The 17,637-nt window shown below is 39.2% G+C and overlaps 1 protein-coding gene across 1 annotated transcript; it reads right to left on the bottom strand.

The window, feature by feature from the left end:
- Positions 1-3,510: 3,510 nt before the first annotated feature.
- On the bottom strand, positions 3,511-11,834 carry cacnb3b (calcium channel, voltage-dependent, beta 3b). The gene is made up of 13 exons (XM_037684489.1): positions 11,640-11,834; positions 11,361-11,483; positions 11,127-11,248; positions 10,878-10,930; positions 10,684-10,703; positions 10,415-10,495; positions 6,160-6,218; positions 5,876-5,976; positions 5,590-5,741; positions 4,556-4,651; positions 4,294-4,464; positions 4,164-4,211; positions 3,511-4,054 (listed from the first exon to the last, which is right to left on the bottom strand). Exons 1-12 carry the CDS (start codon positions 11,832-11,834, stop codon positions 4,182-4,184), a joined length of 1,203 nt encoding a protein of 400 aa, XP_037540417.1. The 3' UTR covers positions 3,511-4,054; positions 4,164-4,181.
- Between the last annotated feature and the right edge of the window lie 5,803 nt (positions 11,835-17,637).

Below are 17,637 nucleotides of genomic sequence, written 5' to 3'. Positions count from 1 at the left end.
TGTGAAGCGGCTGGGATGAGAATCAGCACCTCCAAATCTGAGGCCATGGTCCTCAACTGGAAAATGGTAGATTGCTCTCTCCAGATTGAGGGTGAGGTTCTGCCTCAAGTGGAGGAGTTCAAGTATCTTGGGGTTTTGTTCACGAGTGAGGGAAGAATGGAGCGTGAGATTGACAGACGGAGTGGTGCAGCGTCTGCAGTATTGCGGACTCTGTACCAGTTTGTTGTGGTGAAGAGAGAGCTGAGCTGTAAGGCAAAACTGTCTGTTTACCTGTCGGTCTATGTTCCTACTCTCACCTATGGTCACGAGCTCTGGGTAGTGACCGGAAAAATGAGATTGCAGATACAGGCGGTTGAAATGAGCTTCCTCCGCAGGGTAGCTGGACTCTCCCTTAGAGATTGGGTGAGAAGTTCGGTTATCTGGGAGAGACTCGGAAGAGAACCGCTGGTTCGGGCATCTGGTAAGGATACCCCCTTGGACGCCTCCCTAGGGAGGTGTTTTGGGCATGTCTGACTGGGAGGAGACCCCGGGGAATATCCAGGATACGCTGGAGAGACTGTCTCTTGGTTGGCCTGGGAACACCTTGGAATCCTCCCAGAAGAGCTGGAAGAGATGGCTGTGGAAAGAGATGTCTGGGCTTCCCTGCTCAAACTGCTACCCCCACGACCCGACTTTGGAATAAGCAGAAGATAATGGATGGATGGATGGACTCAGCTTTACTCTTATGATATGGGGAATGGTGGCACAGAGGTTAGAGAAGGTGAGCCTGTGATCGGAAGATTGCTGGTTTAGCTCCCGGCACCGACAACATCAAAATGTGGTGTTTTTTCTTTTTTACTTTTTTCAAAAGTATAAAAGTAAAAAACCTAAAAGTAACAACATTCATGTCTTTAATGAGCTGAATGTTTCAATATTATGTATGAATGGCTAAATTAGTACAAAGTATGCAGAGGTAGATTGCATATATAATTATAAATACATGTATGTATTATTTCTTCATTTCTGTCACCTGTTCGTGGTTTTATGACTCTTTGAGGGAAATAACTACACAACAAGCAACTTATTTAAAAGTTTTTATTTATTCCTTCCTACACATGTGCTGTTGACAAAGACACACCCTGCATACATGATGACGATCATCAGACACTGTTTGATATGACTTCTGCTGTTGTCAGAAACCAGGACAAATGTTGACACCATCAGTAGGAGGGAAGTGCAGCTTAAATTCAGTGCATTTGTTGCATCAAGAAGAAAACAGAAACAGCAGTAGTGCAACTTTCTCCACCACAGCTGAAGATGTAGTTGGGTAGTCTCAGCTAGTGTTTTGTCAGCACTAAACCTTGTATTGCATCCTGAATGTAGGTGACTGAAACACAAATAGTAATCATATTAATAAAAAGATTGTGCTTTGTTGAAAGATGATTTTTTTTTTTTTTTTTTTTTGGTAGGTATGTCCTGTAATAAAAAAAAAAAAAAAAAACGAGCATCAGAGTAGCTGATGCATTGAGGACTTAAGGTCTTATCCAGAACCAGGACTGTGCTTGGTGTTTCATCAGGTTTTAAACCTTGGACCTTCAGAGGTGACTGTGAGTGGAAGAGGTCGGAGTGCATCATAAAAAAAAGAGAAGAAAATACATGAACACATGCTTTCTGACTTCTTTGTTTAGGATTGTATGACTGTGGCAAAACCCTTTGAGTTTCTGTAAGAGTTTGCAGCTTCTCTGTGCAGTTCTTTTTAAATAATACTCTACAGTATTTACAGCTTATAGCCATGGTATTGCATATGTAGGTCATTTTGATGAGTGAGTACTCACAGGAGGAGGATCCTAAAAAGCCCTTCTGATGCAACAGGAGTAATATGTCATGCATATGTCAGATTATTTACATGTGAAGCTTTTTCAAGCCAAAGTCAGTAGGTATTGAATGAAGACTGATGTGTACATTACCAGTCTTCACTGACTCTTGTAGCCATGCTTGTTTTAAAGGATAAATAAATAAAATAAGACATACACTTTTCCCTTAACTCTTCCGTGTTGCACTCAAAGGTTTTATTACCACACGAGGACAGTGTTCATCCTCTGTGTTACTTCAGTGAGATTCAAACAAACTACAAAATATAAGTTTGTTAATTTAATAAAGGAAGGCTTGGTGTCTTATTTGTCTCTATTTGATCCTGTAATTGATTGGTGACCTTTGACCCTTGAAGACCCAAAAGTGAAATAAGTGAAGAATAAAAGGGGGATGAATAATAATGTTATTAATATGCATGTGTTTTTTTGTTGGATGTTTATTGTTAAATCTATTCAGGGGATATAAAACAAAGTTTATTTTTTCTGCAATCTGAACTTAACCTTTAGATCAAGTCATCTTTAGTTGTTATTGTTTTAAGGCTCATTTTGGGGTAATAATAATAATGATTTAACATCCCCTCAAATTCTAATGAGGAAATCATGTAAAAAAAATTGAGACAAAGGAATTGCTTTTGAAATTTTTGAGAAAAATTTACAATATTACATTGAATGTAAGAACATAAACCTTAGTTCTCTGTGCAACTTAATGGTCCCTAAGGATTTGTATAAATATATACATACATACATACATACATACATTTATACATACATACATACATATATATATATATATATATATATGTATATATATGTATGTATAAATGTACATATATACTGTATGTTTTATTGGTTCAGTTGGCTTTTGTTCATGTTTTAGAACTATAGTGTGAAAATATGATGAGGTTTTTAAGGTCATATTTCTGCAGAAAAATCAAAACACAAAAAATTTGGTTATGGGAAATTTTAAAACACACTAAACATTTGATAAATATGAATAAATCTTGAGGAAACTGGTTTGATTGTGATCTGTTTCTGGGCAAATCAGACTTTGAAACACAATTTAAATTGTTTGATTGCTAAACAAATATAACAACAACAATCTTTTAGGCATACTGAGAGATCAATAAATAAAGCAACATGTGAATACAGTAGTTAATTTGTGTTGTAATTGTTGTATTTTTTGTTTGAAATGCTTTTTTCCAAGGAGAACTGGTGCAGGATTTAACCCTAAAATGATCTGTGAACAGTTTCTATAAAGAAACCTTCCTGAGCTCAGAGTCTGTTTCATTTCCACTCACAGCCAGAATGCGTTTAAGCTTTTTAGGAAATGTTTTGAATGACATCTATGCAAAAATAACCAACTGGTTTTACTGGATGCATAAATACGGTAAATGAAAGATACAAGTTATTCAGGATGCTGAAGCACAATTCATTAATGAAAAAACATAAAACTCATTTCATTGTGCAGATTTTTTGTTTTGTTTTCTCATCAGAATAACTCTGACAGAATTGATTGTACTTTTCACAAAGCATTTGGTTAAACATCTGGAATGACAGCTCACTTCAAGCTGCACACATGGAAGACATACATAACTGATTTTCTGCTGCTCTCTGCAGCTCCTGACCGAGAAGGAAACCCTGCTCTGGAAGGACGTGTGTTTAGTTAGACTGACAGCTTTGCCTCGCCACAGTGTCTTGTACAAACATCCCTCGCCTTCACAGGTGTGTGTACAGTGTCTGCAGGAAGATGTAAATCAGCCTGTGCGTGTGCTTTGGACTTGGTGGTGTTTGAACACACCTGGGCCGGCTCATCACTGAGAGGAAGCAGGAGTCTGGATTAGTTTTAGGGTTCAGGGTGGGAGCAAAGAGTGGCTGCTTGGCTGGTTGTTGTAACCAGAGTGTGCAGCTGCAGAAAGCGGCCCTGAGTTGACGCTTGGCGTTGGGAAGTTCGGCCCACTGGGGGGAGTGGGGGATGACAGCAGGGAGTCAGTGGCACTTTTGTTTCTTGCAGTTTCATCTTCCACTTGCACCTTCTCTTGTTCTCTCTTCCTCCTCTTGGTTGTTTCCTTTGCTCCTGGTCCAGACTAGAGAAGGCAATGGTTGCTTTTGGAGAGATGAAGACTGCTGCTGCCCCCTGGTGGCACCTTGGACTCTGTGCTACAAGCCTCGACTGGTCTGACTTCAGCCAACAGCACAGGCTGATCCTGAAGGGATGCATGAGGGTCATCTTCAGAAGCATGATCAACAACAGAAACCAGAATGAAGATTTTTTTTAATTAAAAACAATTAACCCCTAAAGTGTCTCCTACTTACCTACATCTGTGGCTGCAGTCATTCTATCAACTCTTGAGTTTCTGAAAACTAGTATGGACAGAATAGAGATGGAGATTTAATAGAGAAGCTAGAATGTTTAAGGAAAATACTGTCAGCTGTCTGTTTGTACCTGCTGGCTGGAGTTAGCTGAAGGTGGTGTGACCACACTTTGGTCCTGTAAGGGGTTTGCTGGGGCAGAACAGGGGAGGTGCGTAGCTCGCCAGTAAATTTCCAGGTATTCTGCAAGGTGGTCACAAGCTTCTTCAAGTTGATTCTCATCCAGGATCACATCAAACATTTCCTGATGTGCCACATGAGGAGAAAGTTACAACGTGTATGTTCAAAACATTACTGAGATGGACATCTGTTGCATTTCAGATAGAGAGACATACAGGAGGACACTGAGCCAGCTTGTCCCCGGCCATCATCTGGACGTTTAGGTGTTTGCTTTGCGACTTTCCTCTGGACTTAATCAACCTCTGAAGAACCTGTCAAATGGACCAGATACCAACATGTTCACAGCAATTTTTAAAGCAAAAATGCAACAAGTTAGGTGTGCTGAGGAAGACACTCAGCTACTATTAAAGTTTAGCTCATTATTTGTAAAACTGACTGCACTAAAGTCATTTTTGTGTTTGATAAAGTTGATTATGGGGCAAACTTATAGCCAAAGCGGCATCTCAGAAAAAAATAAATTCTGATCAATTATACAATTTGGAAAATAGATTCAGAGAGTTGGAAAAACTACATAGCCAAACCAAAGACCCTAAGGCGGCCTGTTAAACAGAAGATAGATAAGATTTATAATGAAGACAAAGAGACAAACATACATGAAACAGAGGTTACTATAGAGGCTGGACCAAAAGCTGCAAAAGTGCTGGCATGGAAAATATGCAGGCAACGAGGAGAAAAGGCAATTCATACAATCAAGGAACCAAATACAAATTAAAAACTAAATAAAATAAAATTCATAGATCTTTTGAAAAATATTATACATCATTCTATACACAAAAAGGGGAAGTTAACAGCCATGAAACAGAGTTGTTTTTTTTGGCCACCGTCTTAAACTAAAGTAACTCCAAACGTTAATCAGTTGTGTGCACATTTTAAGAGTTTCATCAAAATCCTTCCAGCTATTCATGGGATATTTTGCTAACAGACAGACAACCAAACACACGCTCATGTTTGTCTGGCAACAGACAATAAAAATCAAATGTGCAAAATGATAGTTAACATGTAAAGTTCACAACAAACGGATACAATTATATAAGAAAAGCAAAGTTTAAGGTCCGGTTTAGTTTAAGGTTTTTCTGCTCATTAGTTCCTTGTCTATAAACAAAATCAGATATTTGTGTGCTTCAGCTTCAAATATAAAACCCCATAATTGTTTTTTTCCCCCTTGATGTTTCTGTAGACGTTTTTATACTTTAGGAGAGGAGACTTTGACGTAGACGATGATGGGAGCCAGGGATGTTTTGAGGAGCTGTGCCGGGTGGTTGATGGTATCTGCATCCAGGACGACCAGCTGAAGAGACTTGGCCAACTCAAAGATCCTCTCGATCTCACTCTGGACCTCCGCTGAGAACAAACCAAACAAAGTCCACAGCAGCAACATTTAGTTTGGACCTAAAGACAGAGGATGTACCTATCTTTAGCACCTATAACTCTTTAGTTAGGAGGAGCAGATCAAAGACAGCTGTTCTCATGTTCACCCAGACTGGAGCGAGTGTTGGATCTCTCCATTATGGCCTTCTTGTTCAGCACCGAGCGCTTTGCCAAGGATAGATCAGCAGTCACCCGTGTAATGGTGATCCTAAAGAAGAAGCGTCTTATCACATCAGACCCATAGTTGTTTCCATTTCACAGGTTGAAATTAACTCTCTCGCAGCTAAAAATACCGTCTCATCTGGTTGCACCTACCGCCCATGAAATGTGAGCGACAGAACACAATCAGCTCAGACACAGAGTTATTGAGCGCTGAGCTGCACAGACTCACCTGCCGTCAAATCTGTGCTTCAGGAAGTCGAACAAAGCTTTCTGCATCATGTCAGTCACCTAACAGGTAGAGAAATAGGAAACAGCAAAGAAACGTTTATAAATCAATCAAAAAGAAACATTTCAGAGGATTATTTGGGGAAAATATAAACTCCAAATAGCATCCAAAGTAGACCCAGACTGCGCTATAACAGTTGTTTTCCTTGAAGTAAATATATTTAGTTTATGCAGCTTATGGCTGCTTCAATCTACATGTTTGATTCATAGTTTTAGGCTTGTCAGACCATGAAACAACAATAAAACAACAAAAAGTAATTTAAAAAAAAGAGTTAAAGCAATGGAGCTGACTCTTTCCTAAAGGTTAAAAAATTTCAGTTTATAGTCAGGATCACAAAGGCTTGAAGTGAACTTAATTACTGAATGACAAAAGCCCCACCAGTCACAAGAAACTGGTTAGAAAGAGATTCCTGAATCTAAACCCCACCAAAGGTGAGCAGGTCAACTTGACTTACTTCTATTACACTGAGGTATTTTAATGGGTCACTTGAGGGCTACACACTGTCCCACCCCTTTGTTTAAAACTGGGATTACCATATATTCCAGCCTATAAATTGCACATTTTTGCTTAATTTGCATACCCTGCGATTATACGCTGAAGTGACTTATTTATGGATTTTCCATATTTATAAATCAATTTTTGTCTGAGATATGATGTTTTCATTCATTCTAACATAAAAAATATTAAACACTACAATTTTCAGCTGCTAGATGGCACTCGAGTAGTAGGGCATGCTGTTGTGTCATGTAATAGGTAAAATAGGCTATTAATGACACAATTGGCTTGCCTTCAATGTCACACTCGTACAGCTCCAGGATCATGCCCGGAGCGACCGTCAAATCAGCTTCATTTCACTGCGCCGCCCCGGTGAAATGAAGCTAATTTGACTATTGAAGTGCATTTATTAAGTAAAGGTTCAACTGAGACACACCTTTGCTATAATGTCGAGCAAACAAATAATTGTTTTAGGTGCTTATCTTGTTAAATTTCAAAGAAATGTGCAGAGTTCTTCCTTCCTGATTTCCGCTCCCAGAGCACCGAGGCAGCAGATACTTTTGAAATGCAGCTGATTTTACCATTAAAGTGCATTTATTAAGGACAAGTTAGACTGAGACACACCTTAACTATACTTTCGAGCAAACAAATAATTGTTTTGAAGTGTCAATCTTGTGAAATTATTTTTAAAGTCCTTCTGTGTACGTTCCTGCGGCCGCCATTTGGCAGCCAATCGATTTTTGGCACAACACCGGACCACATTTTCGGGTTGTCAGCGGTGAGGCATAATAGATGCGACTTATTTATGGATTTTTCCAAATTATTAGACATTTTTGGACAGATGCGACTTATAATCCGGTGCAATTTATAGGCTGGAAAATACGGTAACTGTGTGAATCAGCACTCTCTGTTAGCAAAATATCTCATGAAGCACTGGACAGATTTTAAATAAACTGTCAGGAATTGCTCAAGATGTTTGTTACAGCTAATCAGTCTTAGAAAACACACAAATAATGTAAATACAGTCAGTTTTACAGAAATTGAGCTACAGTTTGTTAAGAGTCATCCTCAACACATACTGAGCACCAACACATCTAACAAAATGTTGCAGTATCACATCAGATCTAATGACTTTTCAAAGGTTTTAATAAAATGACCATAACACCATCTTTTTTTCAGCATAATTGTTAAGATGATCTCAGTTTAAAACTCTGGAATGAAAGGCAGTGGATGACAGAAATGCAAGGCCTTTAAATGAGGTGCTGTGCATGAACTATGCATTTGAGTCTCACTTTAGGGAAAGATGTGCAGTTTCACCATAAAAGGAGGATTTAAAACTACTTCTTTGACTAGTTTATCTGTGTCAGCTCGTTGAGTTTTAGAATTTAAACTGACTCTAAATCATGGCTGTTCAATGCGTCATGCAACCACTAACAAAAGGCCTTGTTTGGACTCGTGAAAAGAACTGATTAATTCTGTTTTATATAAAAAAGCAGAAAACAAGACGTGCTTTCTAAAACGTGTATGAAGAGCAACAAGACCAGAGGATACAAACACAAATTATCTTTTACAAATGGTCTTGGGATTTAGTTGACTTTTCAAATATTTTGCTTCTCTGCAGTAAAGAGGCGGAGTAAACAGGAGCGGTGCAGAGAGGGAAGAAACGAGGCCATGATGAGAAGACTAAAGATGCATAACATGTGAATGAGAGAAACCAATCAGAGGAAGAAAGAGAACAATGAAGGAAAGAAGCTGAAGTTCACCACTGGAGCAAATCACCACAGCAGTGCATACATACTTCACACACACAAACAGTATGAGCAGAGGAGAGAGCGGAGGAGAGCCACGCCTCACATTTCAACATATTTGACAACCACATACTCATTCAACACATTCTGCAGAGTTACTGCGGTGTTTTTCATGCGAAACGTCCTCAGTAACAATGTTTGGGAATAACAAATCATACACATAGCTGAAATGACATGGAAATCATGAAGTTGATGCTGCGTGTGCTACAGTTTCAGAAAAAAGTGACTGCAATGTTTGCATGTTAATGAGATTCAGCAGGAGAAACACCAAACTCCCACTGGACTCCAAAATCCACTCCAGATGAAACCGGAACAGCAGCAGAGAGAAGAAAATCCTCCTAAAACTACACTCCAAGTCAAATATATATATTTTAAAAAGGGTTGTTCTGTTCTTGTTTATCATTCCAACAAAAAGCCCATTTCCAAGTAGCAGCAGCACTTTGTGGGATTTGGATTTGAAAAACTGAGAAAGTGATTGAGAATGCAAGTTGATTAAAATAAAGTTTTAGTCGTTGCTGATGCAAATACCAGTGCATTTGCTGCTATTTTATGTTTTTATATCAGTGAGCAAAAAAAAGTGTTTTTTGAGCAGGTTTTGTCAAAAGATGATGATTCAGTCATGTCAGAAAACTGTTCATTTGAAATAAAAATACATAATTAAAACATAATTGTCCGATCAGTACTAAAACTTTTTAGATATTCCAATTCTGGACCAAAGAAATGTCCACCATAAAAACTTTGTGTTCTGCTGGTGTTTGAAAATGCAGCTTTAAAGAGCGCTCAGGTTATTGTAATGAACGTGGATATGGTTTGTTTTAATAATAAATTATAAAGTGCTATATGTTGTCATCATTGTATGTTCCCATACTAAGATGAAGTTGGCTCTCTGCATTTAACCCATCACACCTGGGATACAGTCAGGTGGAGCAGTGGGCAGCTATGTAAGCGCCCGGGGAGCAATTGGGGATTGGGTGTCTTGCTCAGAGACACCACGACACGTGGGATCAAACCAACTTTCAGGTCCCGAGTCGGCTGCCCTGCTTCTACCCCATCTCAGCCCCTTCGATGGGGAGAGATAAAAAGTAATAAACACATAATTATTAGTGATTTACTTAGGATTTGTTGTTCTTCTTAATATATTCTGTATTAGTGTGTGTTTCAGTGAAAATAAAGATAAGAAACATGATTTTTTTTTTATTTCATTCCAAGTGGAACAATATATTCCCAACCTCTACTTTGGGTCAGGGCATTAAATTAAAAGAAACATCTTTTTTTTCCTCATTCGCTTAGTTTTTTCCTCCTGATTTAACGACATAAACTTTTAGTATTTGTGTGTAAAATCTTTGTATGACGTCAGTGCTGAAATCTGACCCCAAGAGAACAAACATTTGAACTGTGTTAATGAAAACTAAAGCCAGTTTTGCACAAAGGTTTTACAGTGCAGTCCCAGAACATTCTGTTCATTAAAACACTCACACAACACCAAAAAAAAACAAAAAACAAAAAAAACTGTAGTATGAGTTTTTATAACTGCTTATTGTTGTTGCTGTTGTCCATTGTTGTCATCTTTCTTTGTTGAAATCAGGTCTCTCTTGTAAATGAGTCCTCGAGGCTCAATGAGATTTACCTGTATAAATAAAGGTTGATTGATCATTGTGTGAATTTTCTAGAAAACTCTTTAGTCTTTAATTGCTTTTTTGGGATCCAACTCAAGTGCATTTTGGAAGTTGACTGTCTTCGGACTGACTATCTTATTAAACTTTATAAGTAACTTGATCATGCTCCGTGTTTGACCACGTTCACACTGAGTGTGGTCACACATGTGAGGTAAAACATAATTCGGCAGAACACCCCCTAACTGGTTGCAGAGCTGCCTGCGATGATGACTGACTCACCTCGTAACCCTTCAGAGACGGGCCCACCAGGACCACTGGCCTCATGGAGGGAACCACGTCATAAGGAGGGACATGCTCAGTCTGCACAGGCCATAAAAGCAGACAAAAGTGGGAATTAACAGTTCTATAATTCTACAAGCAGATCAAGTGTAAATATAAAACAAGTACAGCTCAGTATAAATACAAATATGCTGCGATGCATTGAAGGAAATGAGCTGTCCTCATTAAGGTGAAGGGCGGGTCAGGCAAAGAGAGAAATGCAAACTCACCTGTTTCTGCTTCTGTTTGGCTTTTAGAATAAACAGAATGGATATAAAAACTGAAAATCTAATCATAAAGCTGTAGAACAAATATATTTGGAGTTTCAGCTTTTGTTCACACTTTGAGCCTTTTGTAAAGATAAAAAGAAAAGCTCATTACTACACTAGTAAAACCATTTCACTCCCAGGACTCTTTCACCTACCTGCAGATGGAGGGGTGGACCTCCAGCCTCCCGATGACGCATTGCCTCCTTTCCTGTGGAGCAACGTAATGCAAAACTTCATTATGCGTGAATCCCCCTAAGGTAGCAATTTAAAGGCTTCCAAACCAGCTCAACACGAGCTACTTCTGTCTTAAAGAACTTTCAAAGAGTTTGAAGGACGGACAGAAATACAGAAGGAAGGAGAGGAATGATTTTTAAAAATCCTCTCAGAGCTGCGTGACCTCTGACCTTGCAGCTGCTTTTTGTTCCTGTTTTATCCTCATGGCCTCCAGTTTTACTGGGCTCGGGATGAAAGTGATGTCTGCCCCTTCCTTCACCAGCCGACCGATCCACCAGTCATTGTTGAATTTCTGCAGAAAAAAAACATTTTAAGGTTCAGAGTTTAAGTTGTAAAATGAGTTGATATTTGTTAATACTGATATTTCTCTTTAGTTTGTCTTTGCTGGTGTTACTGTTTCTCACCTCTTTGATGTGCAGAAAGTCTTTGGTTTCAAAGTTTATAGCGGCCCCTTGGACTGGACAGTCCTCATCAAGGGCCCCGCAATAACTCACGTTGGTTTTTACTGCAAACGCCACCGGTTTAGACTGTGGGAAGATAATGAAGTTTAAAATAATAACAATAAAAAAAGACAAGATAAATAAATCAAATTCACAAAGAGCACTAAAAGGCTAGTTTTATTTGTCTCCTGCAGCCTGAAGGTGAATATAAAGGTATCAAACTGTCGACTTCTGTGCTCTCACCTTGGCTCTTTCCAGCTGCAGCTGAGCCTGGCGCTCGGCTTCACGCCGAGACGCCTCCCGGTCGTCCTCCAGGGACAGGTCGGAATCAGTAGGTCGACTAGTGTAGGAATCGGCTGAACCCTGAAAGAAGCACGAGAATAAAGCTTTAGACGGAGCATCTACTTTGTCTTTTACGTCCTCCGTGTCTTTCCCCATTGTTCACCTGTCTCTGCAGCTGCCTGTTCTTTCCTCCAGCTTTCCAAAGCAGCTCCCTCAGGGGAACAATGTGCACGAGTACTGCAACACTAACAACCTACAAAAGCCTCGGTGTCTGTTTATCCACTCAGACAGAGACGGCACATCTTGGCAGAAGTCCAGTTTGCAACTAAACATGCTGAAATTAACATTCTGAATTCAAAATAATGCTATTTTTAAAAAAAAAGCAATATCTGGCTTTGTGTTGAGTCAGAGCAAACAAAAGATCCCCTGAATTTTAATGATAATAACAATAAATAATATTAGCACAACTCTAAAATACCTGCCAAAAATAAGATAATGAAAGAAATGAGCTTCTTTTCAAAGCAAGAAAGAATATTTGACGTGATGAATCAAAAAATAAACTTTATTCGTATTGTAAAACTGACAATACTCACTGTAAATATTCCACACCTGTTCTCTCAGTCCATCAGGAGCCTGCTCTCTCAGTTGGCTATGAAACTAGCAGAGGACCCATATCTAAAAAACAGCTAAATATAACTACTTCACAACGTTGTGCTACTTTCCTTTTCTTTTTTATTTTCTCCCATCTGGCTTTTCCATTTTTGCCTCCTCCCTCCATCACCTTCCTCCTGCCTTTTCTTGGTTTCCAAACAAACCATGTCAGATTATTCCCAAACAGATTTAATAAGCATTATTTGTAGATCAAAGCCTCCCAGAGGTGGACCAGAGTCCACCAGCAGAGAAAACAAGATGCTCTGCAGATGGATGATGAGTATAGTTGGTAAAAATATATTTTTCAACACTTTTACCAACTGCACTTACAAAAACACACAAACCCTTTTCTGTGTTTTGATGCGGCGGCAGAGGAATCATCATTTTCTCCTTCGGCACAGTCGATGTCCTGCAGAGCCTCTCTCATCTCTTTTTTAACACTTCATAAATGTTCTGAGTCACAGTCTGTAAACGTCTGCAGACTGGAGTGCATCAGTCACTATTTGCAGTCAGATCTTTAAAAAGAATACTAAAGTAAGAGTCTAATACGATCACAGGGATGGAACAATGTCAGAATATCCAACAAACTCTCAGGCCACCGTGTTTCCAGACGGCTTTATTTTTCAAACAGACATCCTCCTCACAAAGCAGCCCCGTCTTCCTCTGGGAGAAAACGAGAAACAGAAATGACACTGAGAAATCCCTCACATGCTGGAAGTCTCATAAGAGACTGAAACATGAGACGATGACGCAGCAGCTGCAGGCTCTCTCCAGTAGAGGGGAGCACGTCCACACCACAAATTATTCATTTATTATGAAGGTTGTAGAATCAGCTGTGAAGGCTACTGATGGAGCCAACACTTCAGCCCAAAGCCCAGTGTTTGAATAGAACTGTTCAAAACAGCATAAATGTATAATGTTTCTATCCCTTATGACAAACAACCTAGCTGTTTTTTTTCTTACATTTTTTTTTACATGTTTTATTTTCACTTGTTAAAGTAAATTTAAAAAATTCTCAATCTGTATGCATCCTTCATGATTGTCTATATTGTCTTTGTTGTCCTCTGTTGTCATCACTCTCAGGTCTCTTTTGAGTCCCTGAAGCTCAATAGGATTAACCTGTCTAAATAAAGGTTGAATGGAAAAAAAAAACTGACCCCCAAAAAATCCCCAAAAAGCATAAATTTACTGTTTTTTTGCATGTGGGAAACATTGGATTTTATGAACATGCTAAAAATGTTTACAAATCACGACAAACATGTGTCGAACATGTGTTTCACATGTTGATTTAACATGTTTTCACATGTGAAGTACATGTCATTTCTCAGTTAGGGGTTGGTTTGATACTTCTAAAGCAGAAGCAAAAATTCATCCCATCTTTTTGTTATTGTAAGTCTGAAAAAAACACAACTTTAAATGGTCTGAGTGTTATATATCCACTTTAATCTACTTGTTGGTGAGTCCACATTTCAAATATAATTTATTTAAAATGTATTTATTTAATTTTCTTTGTTCGGCTGCTCCCTTCTTCAGGGGTCACCACAGTGAACTAACTCACGTGAAGACTTGGCAATTTTATTTTTTATTTTTACGTTGGATGTCCTTCCTGACACAACCACAGACCACCGAGCTACCACAGCCTTCACCAATCCCTCCAACATTTTGATGTTGTCATTATCGGGAGTTGAACCAGCAATCTTCCGATCACAGGCCCACCTTCTCTAACCTCTGCACCACCACTCCCCCTATTTCAAATAGAAAAATAACAACAACAAAAAAACAGTGGTGGGACACAAACTTAAAAGAAGATGCACAAAATAATATAAATTATATAAAATAATTATATTAGATGCTTACTTATTATAATGAGATGAGGTGGATAGAATTATTTTTAACTGGGGCAAAACAGACATAAAGTGCATGTGAAAAACAATGTGAGGAAGAGAGGAGAGGGACATGTGAGGAGATGCTGGTAAAGTGACCGGACTTGTGTTGTAAACAACAACAAAGTATAAATGTGTCAGAGCAGAGATTCAGGGGGCTGAGAGGAGTTCACATGCAAAGTGATGGAAAACAGAAAGATACCTTGTTGATTAGTCCTGAAGCGCTGGAGTCGGAGGCAGACATGATTCTGCTGCCAGCACTCCCTTCTCCTCACAGCTCAACATCAGAGCCCTCCTCCCATCAGCCCGTGGTTACAGTGGAGGAGAAATGAGAGGGAGGCGCTCCGCCTAAGTGCTCCGCTGCATCAACAGTCATCTCCTATACAAAATTGATGCCCTGGCTGCAGCACTGATGCGTGTGTGTGTGTTTTGCTTTCATCCAGGCCTCATGATAGGGAAAAACGCTGACTTCTATCACCTTATTATTTTTTTTATCCAGTCCTCCTTATGCCACAGATATATTTCTCTCTCCTCAGCATCACAACCTTTAAAGTTTTTTTTTTTTTTTTCAAATATATTCCTCCCTCATGTCTGTCAATGCTTTGATCCTGCAAATCAGGGTTTAATTTTGTTTTTTGCTCTCACAATGAGCATCGTTTTTATTAAATAAACTATAAATATAGGATGAAGAAAGACTGGGGCAAATAATTTTAACAGTGCACTGTAAAATGTAACATGCTTCAACTTTAACACACGAGTGAATGAGTTGTATTAAAATTCAAAGTTTACTGAACAAACAAATACTTCTGTTAACATCACTGTATGTTCACTGGGTTAAAATCCCTTCTGTATTTTTCTGTCAGCTTTGTTGCTTACAGTTAACAAAATTTACTTCTTAGGCTTTTAAATCAATTTCAGTTCAATAAAATAGTGAGTGATCTAAACTTCGTTTTAAACGTTGTTTCTTCGTTGGTCTGGATTACTTAACTGAACTGCTTATTATAATAGTTAAATCTGGAAAGCTATTTTAAGCCGGATGAAAGTGAGCGACCATCTGAATGGGAATTATTCAAATGAATTAAAACAACTTAAGATGAAACTCAAAAGTCTATTTCAACACGTTAAATAAATTTGTCTTGGCACAAAATTTTGCTTCAAATTTCACAAACCATTATTTGATTGATAAAAAATTGTAAAGAAATAGTCTGGTCATTTTGAACTGATGTTCTGTCAAATATTTATCAATAGTTAGTTTCATATCAGAATATACTATGGAGGAAGGGGCAAATGTTTTCCTCCAGGCCATCTGCGAGCAAAACAAAGCTTAGTTTTTAAAACTGATTTTCAGGCTAATTAAACTCCATCCATCCATCCATCCATCCATCCATCCATCCATCCATCCATCCATCCATCCATCCATCCATCCATCCATCCATCCATCCATCATCTTTACCTGATTTTTCCTTTTCAGGTCACAGGGGTCACTGGTGCCCATATCGCGCAGTCACGGTCAAGAAGCGAGGGACACCCTGGACAGGTCTCCAGTCCATCACAGGGACACATAGAGACAAACAACCATTCACTCTCTCACTCACACCTAGAGACAATTTAGAGTTACCAATCAGCCTAACATGCATGTTTTTGGTCTGTGGGAGGAAACTGAAGTACCCAGAGAAAACCCACGCATGCACAGAGAGAACATGCAAACTCCACCCAGAAAGGTCCCCGAGGCTTCAATCAGGTGACCTTCTCGTTGAGAGGTGGCAGCTAACTGCACCACTGTGGCTACAAAACAACTAATTTTTTACAAATGACAGACTGGTGTGAAACTAATTAGCTATTATTAAACCTTTACATTTTTCATGTTTAGTTAATCACTGTTTAAATGTTTGCCTGCAGACCATAGACAGTGCATGTAAAGGAGGTGCTTAGAGGTGGGTGAATGTATCAGTCCACTGGTAGTTGAGTACGTTTTTGGACTGACTACACATGCAGCTTAGTTGGACTGATCCATATATGTATTTTTGATAAAGAGTTCTTGTATACGCCTGAAAAACAACATTCATTTGACTAGCCATCAGCCAAGACGTCTGTTTTTATTCTCCATGCTCTATCTATGCTGCTGATAAGATGCTATTGATAACTATTAGACAGAACATAACTTAAAAAAATGACCATACTATCCATTAAAATCTTGAAAATGATGTGCTGTGTGGTAAAACTATCTTAAACCCTTTGAGAACAGGACACAGAGCAAAGGCGTTTTATACGGTGGCCCTAAGGTGTAAATGAACAATTATTTCCACAACTTTACTAATGGTTTGTCCAAATGACTTTTAATGATAAGCCGAAACAATAAACAAGCTAAAACCAATTTTACTGTGTGATTAAACCATCACAGTTCCCTTTTCCCTTTTGATATATAAGAAAGGTAAAAGAGAGGGTGGAACAATATGTGGAACAGAGCGCTGGACGTAAAAGAAGAGACACAAACAGGGCATGTGTAACGTTTCTGTTCGCCTGTCCTGCAACATCCAACTGACAGCAAGGTGATGCATGAGCATACAGAACACAAATGAAGTGGTGAGTCAGCAAGCAGCCATGTAGAGTCCATCAGAGGTCCTAATAAGGCTGCAGGAACGTCTCAGCTCTATCATGGGAAACAAACCTAAACATTCTGGGCAAACTGTAGCTGCATGCCTGCTCATCAGGCTCCCCCAGGCGCTGAGGACCCTACTTTGGGGTCTATTATTGCTGGCAGCAAGCAGGCATGCACGCTCGCCCTCATTCAACTTTGCCTGCTCAGAAATTAAACGCACTCTGCAGAGGCTTTTAGCAGAAAATATCTCAGAGCTATATCTCTGCATGGCTTTTTTTAAATTAGAGGGAAGCATGCACAAACAGAAACACGTTCTCATTGGAAAAGCTCTCCGATGCCTCTGGTTCAGAGAGGACATGGTGGCTATTGTTTTTTTTAGCATCAGTGCTGTGCAGGAATAGTGATGGGCAAACTGCAGGGGAGACAGATAAGGGAGGAATAAAACAAAATGTTTGTTTTCAAATTCTGTACTTTCTTCAAAAATAAAACACGTGGATTAAGATGAGAGGGTCAAAAGAAGAAAAACGTAAAAAGCAAGAGAAGAATACAGTCCAACACCTGGGACAATAGGATGAGAAATTAACAGATCTCTTTTTTGTCGTCTCTTTGCTGTTCACTTGTTCTAAATATAGCTCTCCTCTGCTTTACTCACACGCCTCCCATCGCAAACTGAAGGCTGGCAGCGGGGAGGAGATGGTAGAGGATTGTCAAAGTTCACTGAGTTTCCACGAATTCCCTCAAGAAGGAACAAAGCAGATTTGAGACCAGCTCAGTTCCATCCTCTCACGACGGATTGTCCATCTGAATGAACTGCAGAGCCTCAGTG

The sequence above is a fragment of the Nematolebias whitei genome, chromosome 11 (assembly GCF_014905685.2).
Source record: "Nematolebias whitei isolate Nwh7 chromosome 11, NemWhi1, whole genome shotgun sequence".
NCBI lineage: Eukaryota > Metazoa > Chordata > Actinopteri > Cyprinodontiformes > Rivulidae > Nematolebias > Nematolebias whitei.
Note: the sequence above shows the minus strand (reverse complement) of the source record. Positions and strands in the feature narration are given on the sequence as shown.